This window comes from Callospermophilus lateralis, chromosome 1 (assembly GCF_048772815.1).
Source record: "Callospermophilus lateralis isolate mCalLat2 chromosome 1, mCalLat2.hap1, whole genome shotgun sequence".
Taxonomy (NCBI): Eukaryota; Metazoa; Chordata; class Mammalia; order Rodentia; family Sciuridae; genus Callospermophilus; species Callospermophilus lateralis.
The window spans coordinates 70,638,649-70,660,080 of record NC_135305.1 but is presented as its reverse complement, the minus strand read 5'-3'; the positions used below and the strand labels follow the sequence as shown (position 1 = coordinate 70,660,080).

The 21,432-nt window shown below is 38.0% G+C and overlaps 1 protein-coding gene across 1 annotated transcript in view; it reads left to right on the top strand.

The window, feature by feature from the left end:
* Positions 1-21,432, top strand: part of Dock4 (dedicator of cytokinesis 4) — a 445,040-nt gene that overhangs the window by 163,082 nt on the left and 260,526 nt on the right. Inside the window, exon 2 of the mRNA XM_076835166.2 lies at positions 19,794-19,877. Coding sequence (XP_076691281.1) covers positions 19,794-19,877 — 84 coding nt within the window. The remainder of the gene's footprint in view (positions 1-19,793; positions 19,878-21,432) is intronic.

Here is a 21,432-nt window from a genome sequence, read left to right as displayed (position 1 = left end):
CCTTGTCCTTATCCAAGGTGTCTCTGAGCTTGCAGTAACTTCACATGCTTGGAGTTTGACTGGAAGCTCCATGTGAGCTTAGAGGACTTGGTGACTATAAGGTAGAAATGGTGAACTTAAAAAATAAAACATCACTGGAACCTAGCACCCAGTATGGTGCTGCCCTGTGGTAGGTGAAGAATTCTGCTGATCTGGCTTGTCAGCATTTGGAAGACATCTGTACTGTCATCAACATCACTAAATACTTTAGGTTGATCTCCAGCATCTCTGTTGATTAGTGCTTTCTCAGTGACCAGCTGTGTTATGCAAACCAAGTTTCTCAACTTGGAAATTTAGTTATTTTGTGAGCATATTCAGTAGAATAGTAATAAGGAAGGAGTTGTTTTTTCCTGCAAAGTTTTGTAGCTTCTAATAAAAAGGTAAAGCATTTAGTTCAGAAAGGTTTTGTATTATTTTGATAATTATACATTAGACACGACTAAGAATTGTAGGTCTCAGAAGTAACATTAATGAGAGCTCAAACATGAAAATAATCAATGTTTGACAATGTACAGGGGAGTAAGGAATTGGGCAAAGATATTCCTGTATCTTTTTTGAGTTTAGAATAATTACTCTGACTGCTACATGGAGAATTGAAGGTCAAGGTTTCTGAAGCAGGAAGAGCTTCAGGAGACAGCATTATAATCTTTGTTAACGAAGTTGGTGGTTTGGCCAGGTTGGCATTGGTTTAGGGGTCAGAAATGACATGACTCTAGATATGCTTAAGAAGCAGAGGACAGGAATTGTTGGTGGGTTGGTTAAAGGATGTAAGAGAAAGGAGGAAGGGATTATTTTCTAGGTTTGTGGCCTGAGCAAGTGAAAGGATCCAGTGCCCGCTTACTGGGGTGGAAGCCTGCCTGATTGTGGAACAAATTTGGGTTTGAAGATTGTGGTAGGATGGAAAAGGGAGGTCTTAGGAGTTCAGTTTAGTAGAGATATTAAATAAAAAGTTGAATATACTACTGGTAGGGTGGTGTACACCTGTAATCCTAGGTATTTAAGATGCTGAGCCAGGCTTAATGGTACATGCATATAATACTAGCAACCTGGGAGTCTGAGACAGGAGGATCACAAGTTCAAGGCCAGTATGGCCAACTTAGTGAGACCCTGAATCAAAATAAAATAATTTTTAAAAGGGCTGTGAGTATAGTGTAGTGACAAAGCATTTGTCTAGCCTGTGGCTTAGTGAGAAATTACAGCCAATCCATCATTAAGGATAAAAATTGAGGAAATAAGCATTTCATCAGGGAAACATTTCTGTTTAATTGACACATAATAACTATATATTTATTGGTACAGTGTGATAGTTAGATATGTGTGTACAATGTTTAATGGTCAGATCAGAGCAATAACTTTTCTTTGTGTTGGGAACCTTCAGATACCTCTTTTCTAGTTATTTTGGCACAAAGATGATAGCTCATGTATGTTTGCTGTCCAGATGTTCCAGTTACTATATTGAATACCTTCCATCTCCTCCATGGGTCTCCTTCTATCCCCAGTAACTCTACAAGGCACATTCTATTACCACATCCTCTTACCCCAGTTCTACAGTTGGTGACAGGTGAAACACAGCAAAGTAACTAGATTGCCCAGGATCACGTGGTTAATAAAGAACAGGAAAGGGATTTGAACCCACCTAGGCACAAGTCTGTGCCATGCTTAGTCTGTCCATTCGGGTGCCTTCTCCCCTCTCAAGGAGCAGTATCTGTCAACTGACTGGGGTTTGAACTCTCTGTGGGTCACTTTTAATCTTTGTGATCTTAGGCAAATTACTTTGAGTCCAGCTTCCTCATCAGTAAAATAAAGGTAATTCCTACTGCAGTGATTGCTCTGAGAAATAATTGAAGATAATACTCCTGAATCAGCACATAAAGAAATATTCTGTTGGGGTTGGAGTTGTGGCTCAGTGATAGTGCCTGGCATGTGTGAGGCACTGGGTTTGATCCTTAGCACCACATAAAAATAAAATAAAGGTATGTGTCCACCTACAGCATATATATATACACACACACACACACACACACACACACACACACACAAAGAAATATTCTGTCTATGATACATGTTTGATAAACATTTATTAAGTGACCATAGCTGGGCATGGTGACACATGCCTATAATCCCAGTTACTCAGAAGGCTGAGGTAAGGGATTGTAAATTTAAGGACACTAGGGCCACTTCATGAGACCCTGTCACAAATAAAATTTTTTCAAAAGTTTGAGAATGTAGTTCAGCAATGTAGCACTTTTCTAGCATGTATGAGGCCCTGGATCTCATACTCAATATTGAAGAAAATAAAAGGAAAAAGAAGAGTGAGTGATTAAATATGGTGCTAAGTACAGACTACTGCATCTCCTGTGGGGACCTGGGCAGGTATGGAGGAAATGTGTATATCCCAGCTAAAGACTAGTGATCTTTCTCAGCTTACAACTTTGATATTAATTATAATGATAAATAATCAAATATGTATTTTTTAAAAAGTAGATTTAGTATGTCTTTAACATGATACTGTGCTGTTGCTGTTGGTGGTGAGGATCAGGTGGCTTATTTGAGTTGGGGAAGCAGGAGCAGGGTTCTGGGGGACATTCATAGACAGAACCTTGATCCTTTTTTTGTATAGTTATGTTTTATAGATGGGAGTTATTTAAAAGTCTTCTGAGGAAATATTACACTAGAACTTTCCATGCAGTCAGTAAATTAAAAGATGTAGATGTTAAAGAAGGTATTGAAAGATGGGAGAAATTAGCTTACAGAGTAGACATGGGAGAATTTATAAAAATGATGGGCTCCTCTGTTTGATATAAAATGCTTAAGCTGGCACTTGGACTCACAGGGTGGATTGCCCTAATTTTCCTGCTGGAAGATATTATACTTTCTCCTGTACATCACATAGCCCTGGGAGTATTTATTCCACTCATGTATGAGAGCTGTGTGTGAGATGCATGTAATATTTCTTTCTTTTACAGGCTGGTCAAAGGATAAAAAGATACTGATTTTACTTTCTTTTTTTTTGGGGGGGTAGTGTTTCTGTGCTTTCCTTCACCTAGGAAAGGCCCTTTGAGAACAGGTACCTGCCCTCACACACATGCATGTGCACATACAATTTCATATCTCTAGGATTCACTTCACCCACACAGAACAAGACCAAGAACTTACAAGTAAATGTCTGGACAAACAAAACAGAGTTGGCAATGTCTGTGTGCTAAAGCTCATTGATAGCAGTTTAGTAATTGCTTTTTATGCTTAAGTCTAAAGGGCTGATTTCTGGACCAAAATAATTTAGAAGAGAAGAATTACAATGGCTGTGGGGATCAACCTTTGTCCTCCAGTGTGCCCCCTGGTGTTTGGTTCCCGGCATGGATAAAACATGGAAGGCCATCTCCCATCCTCATTTGACCTTCACCTTACCTCTAGCTGGGGTTGTTGACCCTTCAGTGCGCAGCTGCAGTCTCTGTCCAGCCCAGGCTGTGGACTCCACAGACTCTGCAGAGCTGTCAGGACTGTTGGTTCTGAATTCTCCACTGCCTTCTACTGTCCTCTCAAGGGGAAGAGTGTGTTTTGGGGGAGGGAGGTTACCTAACTCAGACTCAACTTACTAACTATACCAGGCTGCCATTTCCACCCCACTTTCTCCAACCTTGTCCTTGCGGTCCCCTCCCAGAGTACTCCAGAGCAAGGAGCACAGAACCCTTTCTTTAAAACTGCCAGACCCATCTGGAAATGTCTGTTGAACCTCCGCCTCTATTCTTAGGTCTTGAACCCAGTATGATACTAAACAAGCCCCATGTTTGTATACACCTCTATGCTCACCTCTTTATTCTTCTGTTCTCTTTTCACCCTCTTATTCTTTCTCCCCCTTCCTCTCCGTTTCTAGGCTGGGAGAGTTTTTCTCCTTCTTATGAGAATATCTTTTTTCTTTTTTTTTTTAATTCTCAATGGCTTCTAATTCTTGATATTCAAAGGGAAGCTTTAGGAATTTAGAAAACCATCTCCCAGCACTGCCATACCCTTGCTAGTGAAAGTCTTGGCAACTGGACGCCTTGACTTGCACAGCTAATGACTAGGAACTGAGCAAGCCTGTTTGGGATATAAGACTGCATTGTCTGCTTTGTTTTGCTGTCCCCCTGAAACAATGCCGTTGCCTCAGTGAGAAGCATAAGAAATTACTGGGAATGAAAAATACAAATGATAACAGTGAAACATATTGTCCAGCTACAGAATCAAATGTGGAGTAGTAAATTTAACATCACCCTCCCCATTTCCTAATGTTGAACTTGATTAAGTTAAGTTCAGCAGTTTCCTATTGAACAGCACAAGTGTGGAATGGAGAGAAAACTGGAGGGAGTGATTTTCTTCTTGATCATGTGAGCCAGTCTATCTTTTAAAAACCATACCTGTAGATTGTGAAGACCTTATCTCTGGAGGTAATGTCATTCTTACGACTTTTCCATTTCTCCTTGGGCAACACAATACAAATACTTGGATAATTATAGAGGAAATTTAAGGAGTTATTTTGAGAAATCCCAAGTCATATTTAGGATTAGATCATGTTTTTAACAGGGCTTTGATGGTGATAGGACCTGGAAAGTTCAAAGTCAGGCCACTGGGATTAGCGTCAAGCACACCCTGCTATATTCTAGCCTCGTCACTCCATTATCCAGATTTTGTTCACTTGTTAAATTTCTTTAGAAATCTTTTACTTGTGGAGTACAAGTGACTCTTTGGAATAGAAAGCAAAACTAGTTTTAGCCTGTGTTCTGTGCCATGGGCTCCTACACCACTCCCAGGTTTGGGGGTCTGACATTAAATCTTCATAAGCCAAAGACTGGTCTTCAAGAAATAATTGATGTTTAAACATTTTCCAAAATCAGACGTAAATTCAGAAATTAATTTTTTTACAAGGCCAGTATAGATTTGAGCTACTGACTGAATGAAGGGTACCAGGGGTGCCAACTGAGATGTTTGTATTATTCTGTTTAAAGAAACAAATGGACCTGGCATAGCTAGGGAATATATGAAGCTGGTTTTGTTCACCTTGAGGGTTCAAAATTTATACACTCTGAGTAGCAGGACCCAAGTAGTCTTTGGGAAGTTGACAGAATGATCTATTATTTCTACACTTGCATCAGGAAGTAAAGAAAGGTTCAATCTAGTGCAAAAAAGGAAAGTAATAGCTTTTAACTCATCTATTCTGATGAGACCTTGGCAACTCTGTACTGTTTGCTTACTGTGTTTGTCAGAACTAGGCTGGGTGTGGGGAGATGACTGAGAACACTTTAATGCTTTTATATAACTATTATAGAACTTCAAACACAGCACAGCAAACTTTTCCCCAAAAATAATTGTTATTTTTTTTCCTGCAGCCTCAATTATATATTGGAATTTCCTGCATCATATGACTTTTTAGGAAGAACTCACAGTGAAATGCAGAAATATTTAAAATTGTAGACTCTAGCAGGCAAATTTGCTATTTTGGATTTATAAGAACCATTAAAGATGAGCAAATATTAGCATACTAAAATGATTTTAAAACTCAGTGATTAAAAATGTTCAAGAAGTACTTTCATCATTTACTAATATTTCACTCAGCTGTAGGGACTAGAGTTGGGAAAGACAGTAAAGGTATTTATTTATTTACATTTTACAAGTAGATGATGAACTCAGAATTTTAAAGCGTATTATTTTGTGGTTTGATAGCTTGTAGTCAGTATTTTGATTAATGTATATTTAGACATGGTTAAATATTTATATAGATTGCTGTTCAATTTTAAGAATTAACTGCATTAACCTTTATTATTTATAGTGAAACTTGTAGTAAGTTGTCAATGCTTATAAGGCATAACTAACATATATCTGTTACCTGAGGGTATAAAACAAGAGACTTTCAGTGACAGTCATTACTTAAAGGAGAAAAAGCCATATCTTAAATATACTTTAACCTATACTCTTATATAAAGATACCTTCCAGGCATACTTAAGAAGGTGATGTCCCAGTTCTTCCTTCATTAATAGGAATTATCAGTAAATTCCCACACACCTATGGAAGAATACATCCCACCCTCAATTTAATTTTTGTATGTTGAGTATATTTTTGGAAGTTTGAGATTCTTTCAAGTAGTAAAATTTTCTGTTTAGTTTTTACAACTCTTGTCATGTCTAGATAGGCACTTATTTCTCTCTACATTTGTTGGAGTACTTAGCTGCTCACTTTGTACCTGAGCCCCAGGGGCATCACATTGTCAAATTTAATTAATGGATGGAGCAAGCCACTCCACTCTGCTGGTCAGAAAAATAAAAACAAACACAAATTATCATCAAAACCAGAGAACTGCAGTAGATGGATTGTTTCTAACTAACATATTGTGAAATAAGTGACTGTTTTTGGCCTTAACACCAGACGTGTTGTTTGTTTTTGAAGATACTTTGGAACAGTTATCTAATTTGTTTGGTGAGTTTCATAATAGAGGGGGAAAGGATACGCATTTATAAAGATTTTAACCCCAGCCAAGCACAAAAACGTTCATTTCTGTGAAGAAAATGGAGAGAAGAGTAATTTGTAAAAGTTTCTTTCAAATAATGCAGCTTTGTTGCAAACAAAGGCAATCCACATTTCAATTATTGTAGACAACATCTGGGATCAATAGTTAGTTCAAATTTACAGTGAGAAGAAAGTCATGGGAAGCAACTGCTTCATTAGTTTATAAAATTGGAAGAGGAGAAGAACAGAGGGCATGGTTCTCAGGGGAACTTGGTGCCCTATAAAAACCCCGAGGAAAGATTTAAAAGTTCATTTATAATTGATAAATGCTGAGTTGGTAATGTTCATTTTTATCCTAGTTCCCTGATTTGGTTATTATAGTTTCATGAGTTTTGCCTCAACTTCTCATTAAAATTTCCAAAACAAACTAGCAACATTTTTTTCCCTTAATATCTTTTCACTTTAAAAAATAGTCATTGACAGGAAGCAAAAAGGTTTCATAGAGAATTTATAAAGTGGAAATTGCAAGGGTCTATTAATTTCCTGGATAATATTAAGCCACATGAAAACAAGGTTCACAAGTTACCATATATACAGTGATGCAATTATTCCTGTAAGGCCTTACAAGTTCTACTAATTTTGCCAAGGTACAGAATAGTTGGCCTGGGCTCCCCTCAAATTCCCAGAGACCTTACTGAGCTCCCTTTGCTCAGATGACTCCTGTGTGTACACGGGATATGGGGTACAAACAAAGTGTAGTTGAAAGAGACTGGTGTTCCTAGTGTGACTGTGTACCTATGGGGAAAGGGAAGTGATAGAAGAAGGACAGAGTGATAGGACAGAGTGATTTCATAATCACAATCCCTATTGGAGGCTCTGGGCAGTATGGGTGGATCACCAGCTTTTGTCAAAATTAGTGTGATGGCTTCTTCTGGGATCAGACCAGAATGAGCAATGTGGTAGTGGGGAGGAATTAGCTCAGCCCATTCTCTCTTCACATTTGACAAGAACTCTCCAGTGCTGTACCCCACCTACTACAACTTCCCTTCCTCCCATTCCGTAATTCCCACTGCAAGTGGACTTCTTATTTCACCTGCTGTAGCAATTAAGTAATCTTTTAGGTAGCTTGAGAATTCAGTAATTGATTCTAAATAGCCAACTTCATGAAATCTCTGAAATGCAAATCTTTTGTAAGATTGAGACTCACTGTAGTTTGTTCTCAATATAAGATTTTAACAACGAGTTCTAATATAATGTGCAAAAGAATTAATTTTTGGTAGCTGCTGTGAACATCAGAAAGGTGTAATATCTTCATTAAAATTAAGTATTATTGTTTGGAATTATTTGGAAGGGTAGAGGCCTGCTATGAAATAGAAGAAATAAATATCTTTGCCAAGATTTCCTTATAAATCATGAATTGTAGTGAAGATAGAAAGGTTTAATTCAAACCTGTAGATGATCATAGTTGTTTTAGTCAACTTCTTCATCGTTATGACTGAAAGACCTGACAAGGACAATGATAAAGGAAGAAAAGTTCACTTGTTGCTCACAATTTCAGAGGTCTCAGTCCATGGATGGCTGACTTTGTTGCTCTTGGCCTGAGATAAGGCAGAACACCATGGCAGAAAGATGTGGTGGAGGAAAGCAGCTCAGTACATAGCAATCAGGGAGCAGAGAGCTAGCTCCTCTCCACAAGGATAAAGGATAAGCCCCAAAGGCACACCCCCAGAGACTTGCTTCCAGCCTGCCTACAATTACCACCCAGTTCATCCCTGTAAGTGAATTTGTGCACTGATTAGGTTAAGGCTCCCGTAACCCAATCATTTCACCTCTAAATTTTCTTGCATTCTCTCACCCATGAGCTTTTGGGGACCACCTCATATCTACACCATAACCGTAGTTAATGACAAGACCCATAAATTTTCCTTGATGTTGTTGACTGAAGCAGTTTAAAAGCGAACTTTCAAAGACACATATACAGATTAATTAGTTAAGGAAGTAGTATCTAAAGGATTAGAAAATTGGGGGCAGGCATGCTGGTGCATTCCTATAATCTTGTGACTTAAGAGGTTGAGGCAGAAGGATTGCGAGTTAGAGGCCAACCTCAGCCACTTAGTGAGACACTGTCTTAAAATGAAACATTAAATAGAAAGGGTGGGGTTTGTAGTTCAGTTGCACAGCGCCCCCAGTTTAATTCTCAGGAACAACAAAGAGAGAGAGAGAGAGAGAGAGAGAGAGAATGAATTGGGCAAAAATATATTAATTTTTAATTTTTTTGAAACAAATGAAATTTTATATAATATATTGAGTAGGTTATTGCAAAAATACCTTGCTTTATATTTTATGCTTTAATTTTTAATTATTTTATGCTTTATATTTAAGAAATCAGATTTAACTCAGTATATCATGCCTACTTCAGAAAGGATCCACCCAAAACAAAGGACCCCCATTGTTTTGAATGCAGTTGAAATGATGCAATTGTGTTTGAAGAGCTTTGTGCAAAAACAACAAAGTTAGAAATGGCTAAGTAAGGATCCTATAAGAATCCTTACCGGATGCTATGAAGTATGCTGAGTATATTTTTATAGTCTTAGACTATCTCCCTTTTTATTAATTACAAAGGAAGAACTAGTCACTTTACCATGGAGAAACCCAACAAATATCAGCTTAATTGAGATTCAAGGTTCGTGACACCAGTAATGAAATTTAGAAATCATGGATTTCAGCACATGTGGGAAATGTGGTTTGGGGATGCTTTTTGGTGGGAAAGGGCATGATACCATCTCAAGGCAGTGTTTATGTGAGCTGGGTCCCTGTCGTCTGATTCATTTTAATGGTATTTGCTGAACAATTAGTAGCTTCTCATTTCTAGGATCTCTGCCAGAGTACTAGTCTCTACTCTGAAGATGCATTGAAAACAAGATTTCTACAGATAGTAGAAAGGATACAATTGATAAAAATTAGTAAATGCATGCAAAGGAAGTGCTAAATTGAATGATTAAGTGACAGAATCCAAGAAGCAGAAGAGTAGCCTATTTGTATACTTTGAATTATAGTTTGTAGGAATCAGAAGATACAGAAATCTAGTTGAATACGTGAGTAAACCACACAGTGGTGATTTTATTTCATTGTATCTTTCATTGATTTTCCTGAATATTCACTAGGTATCATGCACTGTGTTAGGTGCTGGGACATAAAGAGCTCAAAACCAGAGGTGGTAAGTGTAGTACACATTAAGGGATGTAAGTGGGAGAGGTGTGGTGGAGTGGGGGACAGAATAAGCCTTCCCTAAGCAGGATACTGAGTTGTTTTATGGGGCAGCAGGAGGCTTGACTCCTAAAAGGAAAGAGAAACCTTTATATCACTTGCAGAAAGACACATGGAAGAGTTTCAATGTGACCAATGAAAATGTTGGTAAAGATGAGATTTGGAAGAGTGTATTGGAGCTGGATTTTGAAGGATTTTTGGATTTTGTTCCTCTATGTCTCCATTAAACTGTTGACTGGCTCCCCAATTTCCTTGAGAATTTTTTTGTGACTAGTTGTCAGTGGCTGAAAATTAGTTTAGTGCTTATTCCAAATTGTTAATTGGCTTAGTAAGAACCTAAAATATGATCTCCTTAGATGGAATGTGTGTGTATGACCAAGTATTCAGTGGTAGATTTGATACATTTTATTGGAAAATGGTATTTTGCTTATTATTGATAAGTTTTCACTTGGATTTGGGGGAAAGCAAATATTGTTTTCTATAACTTCAACCTGCTTTGTGACATGAAAACTGTATTGTGATCTTTTCCCTCCTGGTATTGTCTGTTGTCCCTAAAACAAATAACGTACTTTTTCAGTAAGATGATATGAAAAACTGAATTTCTTCCCCTCCTATATCTACTCTAGCATTTTGGGAAAATCCTTCTAAATTCATTACTTATCATTACTGAACACTTTTTGCTTTTTTGTTCTCCATTTTTTTCTTTCTTTCTTTTTTTTATCAGAAAGAGCAATCATATCAGCTTTTTCTCTTTTGAGAACCTTAAGCCTTAATCTAACTTTAACTCATTAATGATGATCTCCAGGAAGGTATAATAACAAAAGAGAGAAAGTCTTTAAAGTACTTTTATAATTGGAGGCCTCATTTTGGCTTTTGAATACATGGCAGATTCAGATCCAGCCTCCAAATTTTCATTTAGCAAAGATGAAAAAATAATAACATTTACTTGCATTTATAGATTTACAAATCACATCCTCATACATTCATTTGATTCTTGTGACATTCTGGGAGTTAGGTCAGGCAGCTGGTGGCATCCTGGAATAGCAAATGGTGGAACCAAGGACCACAGGGTTCATAAATAGTTGGGCTAAATGCTAGGGCTTCATCTCTCTGCTTAACACTGTGCCCCTTTCCCGTGTGCTAGGATGCTTTTGAGATAATTGTCTGAGCTTTCTCTTCCAAGATGCTCCACGTGGCTGGAAGTTGGCCAAAACTATAACCTTTTCTGTCATTTTAAGTTGTTTCTAAAAGTACTGATAGGTAGATGGAATAATTAAAGTTTTATTTTTTGACCTTCAGTTCTCATAGCCACTTAGGAAAGTGCCTTTGCATTTGTGACACAAAAACCAAGGGAAGAATGTACTTATGACTGTGGGGGAATGAAACTGCTTCATTTATTGCCACAGTGACAACATCATGGAAGAGATCTTCATTTGGTATAATTCCCTTCTGATATTGTTGAATTATTTCCCTTATTTGACTCTTTGAGTTGTTTTTGTTTTTTCTCTGTCTCTAAAATAGGAACTGAAATGCATATATCATAGAAGATTAGAACTAACACAGTGAATTTAGCAAAACCTAGCTGGGCACAGTGATGCACATCTGTAATCCTAGTGAATCAGGAGGCAGAGGCAGGAGAATCTCAAGTTCAAAGCCAGCCTCAGCAACTTTGCAAGGCCCTAAGCAACTTAGTAGGACCCTGTCTCATAATAAAAAATAAAAAGGGCTGGCGATGGGCTCCATGGTTAAGTGTCCCCAGGTTTAATCCCTGGTACCATCAGAGGAAAAAAAAAAAAGCAAATCCTTAGGACAAATTTCATTTTTCTTCTCTCTTAAAAAAATAGGACTTGGAAAATTTTAAAAAAGTAAAATGTGAGTTGGAAGAGCTTTAAAGCTTGTATCAGGTTGAACCCCCTAGAAAGCAAACCCTGACCTGGAGAGTAGGATGTAGGGTATTTCAGGAAGTGTTCTTGGGGCTCAGTCCATGGAAGGGAGAGAGGAAGGAAACAGGAGTAGGCAAAGTGAGAAGTTGACCTAAGATGTAGGCCCCATGACAGCCCATGTCACCTACACTAGAAGGACTCTTCAGAGTTGCAGCAAGTTATAGTGTGAGAGTTTGATCTTCATTAGATGCAGTTGTCTTGGAAAGGGGCCTGGACTTGGACAAAGCAGCACTCTTCAGCTAAGGCCTTTCTAGAACAGGACTGGCAGTGAGCATGGCCTACTCAGCACTCCCAATGGTGTAAGCTATGCATTTCTAGAGAGGCATCTGGGTGGTGCATCACAGCACCGAAGCCATGCTTTGCCTTGAGTCCAAATGGCAGTGGTTCAGATAAGATGGAATTCTGCAACCCATGGTATTAAAACCTGTAAATTGTCAAGGATAGCAATCTGTATTTAGGTGATACTTGTAACATGTTTGCATAAGTTTTTTTCAGTATGCTTCTGGGATATGAGGGCTATCTGACTGCGACATCAGTCACCCCATTGATCGCCAGGGTTGATTTGGCTGATCTGGCTGGCTAGGCGGATATCCCCTTCCTCCCTCACTGCTCCATGTGCGTCCCTCCTGAAACTGCTTGGTCAAAGAAAATGACCTTCCCCTATAGAGGAGGACCATTCTTTGGTCAAGGGTATACCAGTAGCTGCGCTTCCCTGCTGGAACCTCCACACAAGCTCTCAATCTGCTTCTGATCTTTCAAGGTCACAAAGACCAGCCGGGAGTTGAGTCTCATGTCTCAAAGGCTAACCATGGGAACTGTGGCATAAGAATGGACTCCTCTTTGTCAGTGTGCATACATCCGTGCCTCTCAGGCATGCCTGCAAGTTGCATGAGCTGTGTAGACACAGTCCACTGCAGATCCAAATACATGGCAGGTTTAAAGAATAAAAGATGGAGTACAGGCTGCATTTCTCTGTCCCTCGCTCCCCTCCAGGGTTCATTTTAAGCATCAGTATTCTTCCATCTCTTCTAACCACATTTCCTTTGATTTTTCCCCCCATTCTTTCGAGACCACCAGCCCCCATCCATGGTCATGCTGTCACCCTATTAGCCAGCTAGGATTCCCCAGTGGTTAGCATTGACCTTGCACCTAACGTCATCTTTTGAAGCAGAAAGAGAGGAAAGGATAAGGGAGAAAGTGCTACCCTGTATTTCCACAGTGATGGTACCAGTAGACATCTCCAGATGAGTTCCAACCTATCTTCCCTCAAGCCCTGGCCCAGGCAACTATAAAAAAACAGGAGTGCCTGTGATACATCCTCACTTTGGCTTCCCCCGCCATGTTTTACCTTTCTTTACAGGGGTTTTGTGCATGAGCTGAAGAGTTGGCCCCTTTCCCTTTTCTTCACAGTTGACCACTTCAGGAAAGAATTTAGCTCTTAATCCCCTTCCCTTTTCTCTATTTCCTCCAGCTCTTACCCAGTTTCTTCAGGAATTCTACTTCTTTCTTCCTTTGTGAACCCCCCAAGTGATACCACAAGAGCAAATTAACCTAAACATAGTTCTAGTCCTAACAGGCAAGAGTCAAATATACCAGATGAAACAAACATGGATGTAGAAAAAGAACCATTTTGAAGTGTCCTCTGAAGTCCTTCAGAATTCCTGTGAGTCGTCTGCAATGTCAGCGCTATGTTTTGAACACCAGCCTTAAAGAGTTTAAAGTTCTTACAGTTATCTGATGTAAAGTTTTATATCTAATTTCTGGTGCAGTCATAGTTTGTTTTTGTTGTAAACACCAATAGTTTCCCTTAGTCCTATATTTGGTTCTGTAGGGTAACCTCAGAACTTGAGGACAGCAACATTGCATCCTATGTCTTATCAGCACTGCAAGTGACCTTGTAGGCCACAATGTGTTCATGAGTTGGAGATCCTCTTACCAGAAAGATAAAGCCAAAATTCTGTCTTAGTGAGATGAGTTTCCTTACTTTGGGCCACCAGGGACAAAGCTTTTTTCATTATTTTTTTTTTCCTGTTCTTTGTTCCATTTATCTTAGATTGTCAACCTGTAAAGGCCAAGGGCAGCATTTGCTGGGCTTGAATTGAATTGTGTCAAGGAGAATCATTGTAAATATTATTTTGACACTGATGATGAAGAATGTGTTATTGCCTGCAATTTAGAGCTACATAGTTGACTTTAGAAAAGTCTTTAATTTTCTCAATTTTCAATTTTTAAAAGTCTTAGAACTCTGTGGTTAAATTCCTCCTATTAAGTTCAAAGGCTTTGAAAACTTGTGTCTGTTCTTAACATAAGCAAACAACAGCATTGACACTAAGAAATGAGCCCCTGTTCCATAACAGCCTTTCACTTTCTTTGTACCCTCCTCATAGAAAATATTGAGTATTTGTATTTGAGAATGTTTCTCACAGGTATAAAAAAAAAGTTTTAATAAACTGTCATTAGGAACTGAACTGATAACGTTATTGAAAGAATGACATTGTAAGTGAGAGTAGGCAGGTGGTGCTGACATCCTTTTCAGCACAGTTATGCCCTAATTTAGTGCTTTCTCTGTGCACAGGCTTTTTAAGGACTTGAACATAAGCTGTTTATATGCTTACTTATTAATCCAAATAAATTATACATAGTAGTACATGGGGAGAGATGACTATAACATCGCACAGTAGTTTTTTATGTATTGTTTAAAATTGTTCTCTCAGGGACCTTTTGACTAAAACAACAGTCCTGGGCCTTTGTGTTTCCAGCTCTGACAAGGTTCATTCTCTGTGATCTTTTCTTGTAGCCACTAAAGTTCAATTTATAAGAAACTATTCCACTTCTAAGAAGTTAAACAAAAAAAGTGAAATCAAGGGACCAACACGATGTGTTATGTTTAGTAACCCCAATATTATTGGGGAAAAACCTGCCCTAGGAAGTGTGCAATGCGTAGACAAGTATGAGGAGAATAGCTGGCAGCGAAAATGAATTTTCAACTATAGACTTTACTTTATACAAGAACATTTGGAGAAAGTTAATGAGGTTTGGTTGGAAAGTTGTTTCCAAAATTAAATCTAAAAATAACATATGTTTTAAGTGCATTTGATGGAAATGCCAATTGAGACTATCAAGGCATATGTTGTCTTTACTACACTAAATTATGTTTAGTTTGTGATACAGTACATGCTACCAGTAACAAACATGAGCCAGCCATGTTTTCAAATTCTTATTCTTTTTTGGCCCTGAACTTCTTTCTTCTTTTGGTGTTCCCTTTTATAATCTCAAGCCTAAATATCTTTGCTGGTGTAGCATTCATTAGTGTACAGAAAGCTGGAGTTACTTGCCTAATTCAAAGATTCAGAGTGGCTTGCCATTTCAGAAGTGAAATCAAAGTCATACCTTGAACTATACCCTGAAAGAGTTCTCCAATATGACCTGTGGTTTAGTATTTACTACTTAGATATTATGATGTCCGTGAGGTTGTCTGAATCCATTAAAATTTAGGTACCACTTTTTCTGTGATATCATCCATCCGTTTATTCCTTTCCTTGTGGGTGCTTTACTGCACTCAAACATTCATGCTTGAGGTGTGGTCAGTGTGCCTTGGGAGCATACCTGAAGGAGTAATTGATTCCATGGGATCCAAGATTTCCTTCAGGAAATCTTCTAAAGGCCTAACATTGGAGCTAAGCCTTAAATTGAGGCTACTTTGCAGTTCCTAGTATGGAAAGGTTGGGGAAGGCAAGCCCCCAAGAAGGAATAATATGTATAAAGGCACTGGGGCTGCAGGTAAGTGCTTGATGAGAAGTGGGGCATAGGGCAGTGTGTAGAGGGGTAGAGCAGAAGTGAACCTGGAAAGGCAGACGGATAGCACTTGTTAGGCTCTTCAGTGAAATGCTGAGAGATGTCTGTTCCTTTGGCTTTCTCAGATGGCTATTGCAGATTGGAACAGATGCCCATTTGATCACAGTGACAAAATAGGCTGGGTTAGTACAGAGTTCTTAAATACATCTTATGCCATAAATATATCTTAAGGCTTCTTCCAGACTCAGAATGTCGTGGTTGAAAGGGTCTTTCAGTGCCTTTGGTCTTGCTCCTTTGTTTTATAAAGGAAGCATCTGAAGGCTAATGAGGTTAAAGAACTTATTAGCTTATCTTTAATAGTAATTAAATAATAAAAACTGATGAATAAAATCATAATTCACTCTTTTAGACTGCTTGGATTAAAATGAATTAATACATGGTTATAACTGAGAAAAACTCTCATTCTACCTTTAAATAGCTCTTGTGACAGAATGAGTTTTCATAGGTAATATGATTTGGTTCTCAGAATTTGAAGCACCCTCTTAAAATAGTATTCCCTGTAACATAGGAATTTGACTGCTTCAGAGAAAATATTTAAAAGTAATGGTCACACTCTCATTTACTTGGCAATTATTTGCTGAGCTCAGACTATGTGTCATACTCTGTGCTGAATTGGGTATACAATTACAAGTTGAAGTCAACACAGTCCTTCACCCATGGAGCTGACAGTCTGTTGTAAAAGCCATCATTCCAAAACTTACACAAATAAAAGGTATGATTAAATAGAATGTGGTGCTGTGAGTACATGTAAGTTGGGGTGAAAGGCTGTGTATCAAGGAAAGATTCCCTGAGAAAGAGATCACTGAGCTGGTATCTGAAGGATGAATGTGGGTTCATTGGTAAGGAGGTAAGGGAATAATATTCCTTGTAAGAGGAGTGTCATGCACAAAGTCCTTTCAGAGTGAATATAGCAAGAAAATATTTACAAAAAGTCACTGTGACTGGACTATAGAATCAGGGTTGAGATATACAGGATGAGACCTAAGGGAAGGGCAGGGCCTTACCAGGCTAGGGTAGTAATTTTAATATTATTCTTAGAGCTCTGATAAATTTAGGAGGAGGATGACATCATCCAATATACATTTTCAAAGATACCTCTGGATTGTTTTGTGAGAAATGAGTTGGAGAGGAAGTGGGCATAGACACATTAGGAGACTGCTGGAGAGGGCCAGGAAGGAGGTGATAACAAGGCCTGGGTGTGGGTGGGAGTAGAGACGTTGACAAAGGTGATTTCCTGAGATATTTAGAAGACAAGATCATTGTGACATGGTAATGGGTGGGGGATGTGGATCAGGGTGTATGTGGATGGCCCATGGGTTTCTGATTTGTAATCAGTGGTTGGTGCCATCATTCAACCGAACAGAGAACAGTGGAAGATAATTTTGGTTTGAAGGCATCTGAATGTAGGAAAGGTATGTCTGATTCATTCCACTGTCTTTCCTATTCTCCACCCCTCCCTAGCCTTCATTCCCCTTTGTCTAATCCATTGGACTTGTGTTCTTCCCCTCCCCGCCCTTGTTGTGTATTAACATCCACATATCAGAGAGAATATTGATTTTGGGGGGATTGGCTAATTTCACTTGGCATGATAGTTTCTAGATCTGTCCATTTTCTGGCAAATGTCATAAAGTCATTTTTATTTATGGCTGAGTAGATTAATATTTTAAAATGGATGCTTGGAGAGAGAAATGGCTCAGATTTGGTTGCTGGAATATTAGAGATAATGAATTCAGTTGGAGGCACACTATGTTTTAAGTTTAGATATTTAAACATCTGAATAGAGATGCACTCATTGAAGTTTGTCAATAGCTTGGGGCACAGCTCAGACTAGAAAGTTGGAAATGTATCAAATTCAAGAGAATGTTGAAAGTCTTAGAACTCTTTCCATCTAGGGAGAATGTATATGGATAAAGGGAAAAACTATTAACAACTGAGGTGTTTTTTAACTGAATTATACAAGGTAATATAGTACATTATTTCAGACAGATGCCTTATGTAATTCCCTACCACCTTTTACAGTACCTTCATTATTGCCTAAATTTGCCCAATAACCCTATGGAGATTCGGAGAGGTTGGTACCTTGACCAAGGTCACATAGCTAATAAGTGGTGAAATTGGGGCTTGAACCCATGTGTCATAATGCCACTCTCAATGCGCTTTTCCTCTATCCCATCCTTTCTACTGTAGCATCTTGAGGATAGAACCATGGATAACACCGGCATTTAAAAGGTGGGCTAAGAAAGGTGGTCTAGAGAAGGCTGGAGGATGTGGGACAAGCAGTAGATGACTTATGGAACACAGTGCACTGAAAGGCAATGTGAATGTGACCACTGTGAGGGGTCTGGATACTTCAGAGCAGTTTCATAACATAATGTAGTCTGGACCCAGTAGGTTGAGGCATGATGGGAAAGTGAAGAAATGAAATTCACAAGTTCAAGGTGGTGAGCGGGAAGGGGCAGGGCAACCAGCAGCAGGGGAGGTATTCCTTGGGTGTACAAGGGATTCTATGTGTGGTAAGAGCTGCATTTAAAACTGGGTTGGGAAGTCCATGCACTAGATGTCTGAGAGCAGCATTCACCGTGCCCCATGTTGAACCAGCTGGTTGAGAAAGACATAGAAAATTTCTATGAATTTAGAAAGACAATTCTGGGTACAAGTTTGTTTTGAAGTCTTTTAAACTGATCCATCTACTGTCCAGTTGGTGATCTCGTATAAGAAGTTTTCTGAAAGTTATATTGAGTAATCATTCAAGATGCATAGACTTTTGATTATTTTTCAAGCAAACATCTTGCACACTGATATGAGGCAATGTGGTATTTATGGTTATAGTTAGAAAATGACATCATAAATTAGTGCTTGTCTGAAATGTTCTAAATTGGTTCCTACGTGGTTATTTTCATCCATCTTATGGTACTTTGGGTTGCGTTTTTCTGTCCCATGTTTTGATCTCCACTGTTAATTTTGTTTTGAGATCATGAAAGGGCTTGAGACTTCTCTAAAAACCCATTACTTATTGGTATGTTTTGATTTTTGACAGATTCAGGTGTTCCTTCAGGCTTTTCAAATACATTCCCAACAATAACAGAAACTTGCTTTGAGGACTGGGGTTTTATCTGAACCCCACTACCCAAAACAAAATTCTAAAAATTACTTAAATATTTTTTTGTCTTTTAAAAAAAATCCTTTTTGTCTGCTGTGAATTACAAGTTGATTTCAGTGTCCATAGTGTTTCATAGTAGATGTCCTATCTCTATTTGTGTGCTGAGATATATTTTCTTTATTTCTCCATCCATCTTTATGACTTGAGCTTTTACCATCCAAGGGAGAATTACAGAACATCATTCTTTCTATAATTCCTGGAGTTGTTGTCTGGGGATGACTAATCCATGCATATCCTGTCTGTAGGTAGCGCATCCTAGTACCCACCCCCGCGCCTATTTTTCCTGAGAACAATCTAAACCATTAATCTATAACTAATGGTGACCTCCCATTCCAAATGATATGAGAGCTAAGGCATGTGGGAATTGTGGTGGCTGTGTGTTTAGTCCTAGGGGAGGGCTCAGTCATTATTAAATAAAATGTCGCCATTGATTGCTACCACAGGAAGACTGCTTTTAAGCCGCAACCTTGGCAAGGTCCTTGGGGACACGGTGGCAAATAGATGCAGTCTCGTCTCTTGAAGGGTTTACAGTCTAGGGAAAGGACATCTGCTTCAAAAAGTATAGAAGAAAGGAAAACCAAGATTAATAATGAGTAAAAAAAATGTATGTATTTATTACTGAACATGTATTTTCAACTAAAATGTCAGGTACCTGGATTGACCAGGGAATATAGCAGTGCCCTAGAGACACAGGCCCTCACAGACCTCTTTAAGAAATATCTTTGCTTATATGTAATTGGGCAATAGACTTGATGTTTTGTATACTAATAGTAAATTCTACTTTGAAATGCATGTTTATAATGTTTATTTCACCAAGAAGTTGGCAAACTATATAAGCAATGATTTTCTGTAAAATTATATAAAAGTAAAATGACAGCAGCTTCTAGCTATTAAAGTGACTTCCTGTTCACATTCATTTTTTCTAGTCAATAACATTTAATAATATCAATAACATTTAATAATAACATTTCTAGTTAATAACATTTATAAGCAGTATAACTGGCTGTAAGTGACATGATTGCCTTCATATATTCTATGTCATCTCTTACAGTTATTGCCAGTTTTCGAGGAACTGTCCCATATGGCCTGTCATTGGAAATTGGAGACACAGTTCAGATCCTGGAGAAGTGTGATGGTGAGTGGCTGCTGATGATTGTTTGAGGTCACATGAGCGATCTCCTCAACCCAGGGTTCTATGAAGTTTACAAATTTGTTTTTCCCTCTGTTAATTTCTGGAAATTTTCCAGTAGTTAACAGACAACTGTTTTTGGCAAAACTTGTTTCTTGTGCATTGAATGTTTGGCTTATGGAATAGCAACATTTGGTATTTTTAAAGGTGATTATGTTTTTTCCTAGTATTATTTCCTTGTAGTCAATATATGGCAAAATAGAAAGCAATTGAAGCTACTCTGTTTGTGGGAGTTCATGACTCAGTGCCAAACAAGGAGGCTTTTCTCAGAATTTCTCAAGAGTCTAGCACATCCCCTCCTGCCTTTGCAAAAGAAAGAAACAGAAGTCCAGCCGGGAAATGGCTTACCTGAGGCTGGTTAACCAGATCCCTCAGGAAGACTCCTGTCCAGGCCAAGTCAGCTCTAATTTGTCAATCTTTCCTCTTCCCAAATTGGGAGTAAAATTATTCAATACATTGCAATGTTTGTAGACTATATGATCTTGTATTATTATTGCTAATTTATGTACCTTTATATTAAAGGTACCTAATATATTCCCACATGTTTCCATTTCTTTTCTATGAAACATCCCTGAACTCCAGTACTTACGGAGATCCCAGATGAAATGACTACCTCTTCTTTTTTCCTTGTTAACAAAATTACTTTATATATTAGAGCATCATCAGAATATCCAAAAATATCCTTTTTTTCCCTAGAGGCTTTCCTTACTAGGAATTTATAATACGGTACTATTTTATCTCATCAATTTTGTTCATGGTTTAAATTGCATTCCCCCTAACAAATTTAGGTAGAGCCCGAATTTAGGTAGAGCCCGGCATTAAATGGTGATGATACATAGGTGTTTGTTCTGTTCACTGTAATTGATAAAATTTTCTATGTCATTACTAGATGCATGTTGTCCATTTTTTATTTTGTATACAGGTGAAGACAAAATTTATTTTGAACTGGTGCATGAAAAGTTTTCTGTGTGGTATAATTGGACAGAGAACTCTCTATGACATGTCTGCAATTCTCAAAAATTTTGGTTTCTGTTAGGATAATTATTTACTGATTTATATATATATATATATATATATATATATATATATATATATATTTAATCTGTCCTTATGAGAATCTTGTAAATCCTGAGGTATTTACTCTTTCAATTCATTCTGCTTTCTTCAGACTGATTTTAAAGATGATATTTTATAATACTACATGTCCTTTTAGAAAAAGCATTATGAGGAACAAAATATTTAAATACAAATGTCAAATATTTGCTTTTAGAAATTCAATTAATCAACCATTGCATAGCAATATAATTTCTTACAAAGAGGGCAGATAATTTTTGCACTTGAAAGTGATGCAGTCTGAAAATAATACTTTTAAATTGGGTTATATGTTAATCACATATATTCATACATATATTTTGCATTTGTTTCCAATTACAAAAAGGTATGTTCCTCTTGTAGTACTGTAAAATTGATTCAGAATTGCTTGGAGCTTAAATAATAAGCA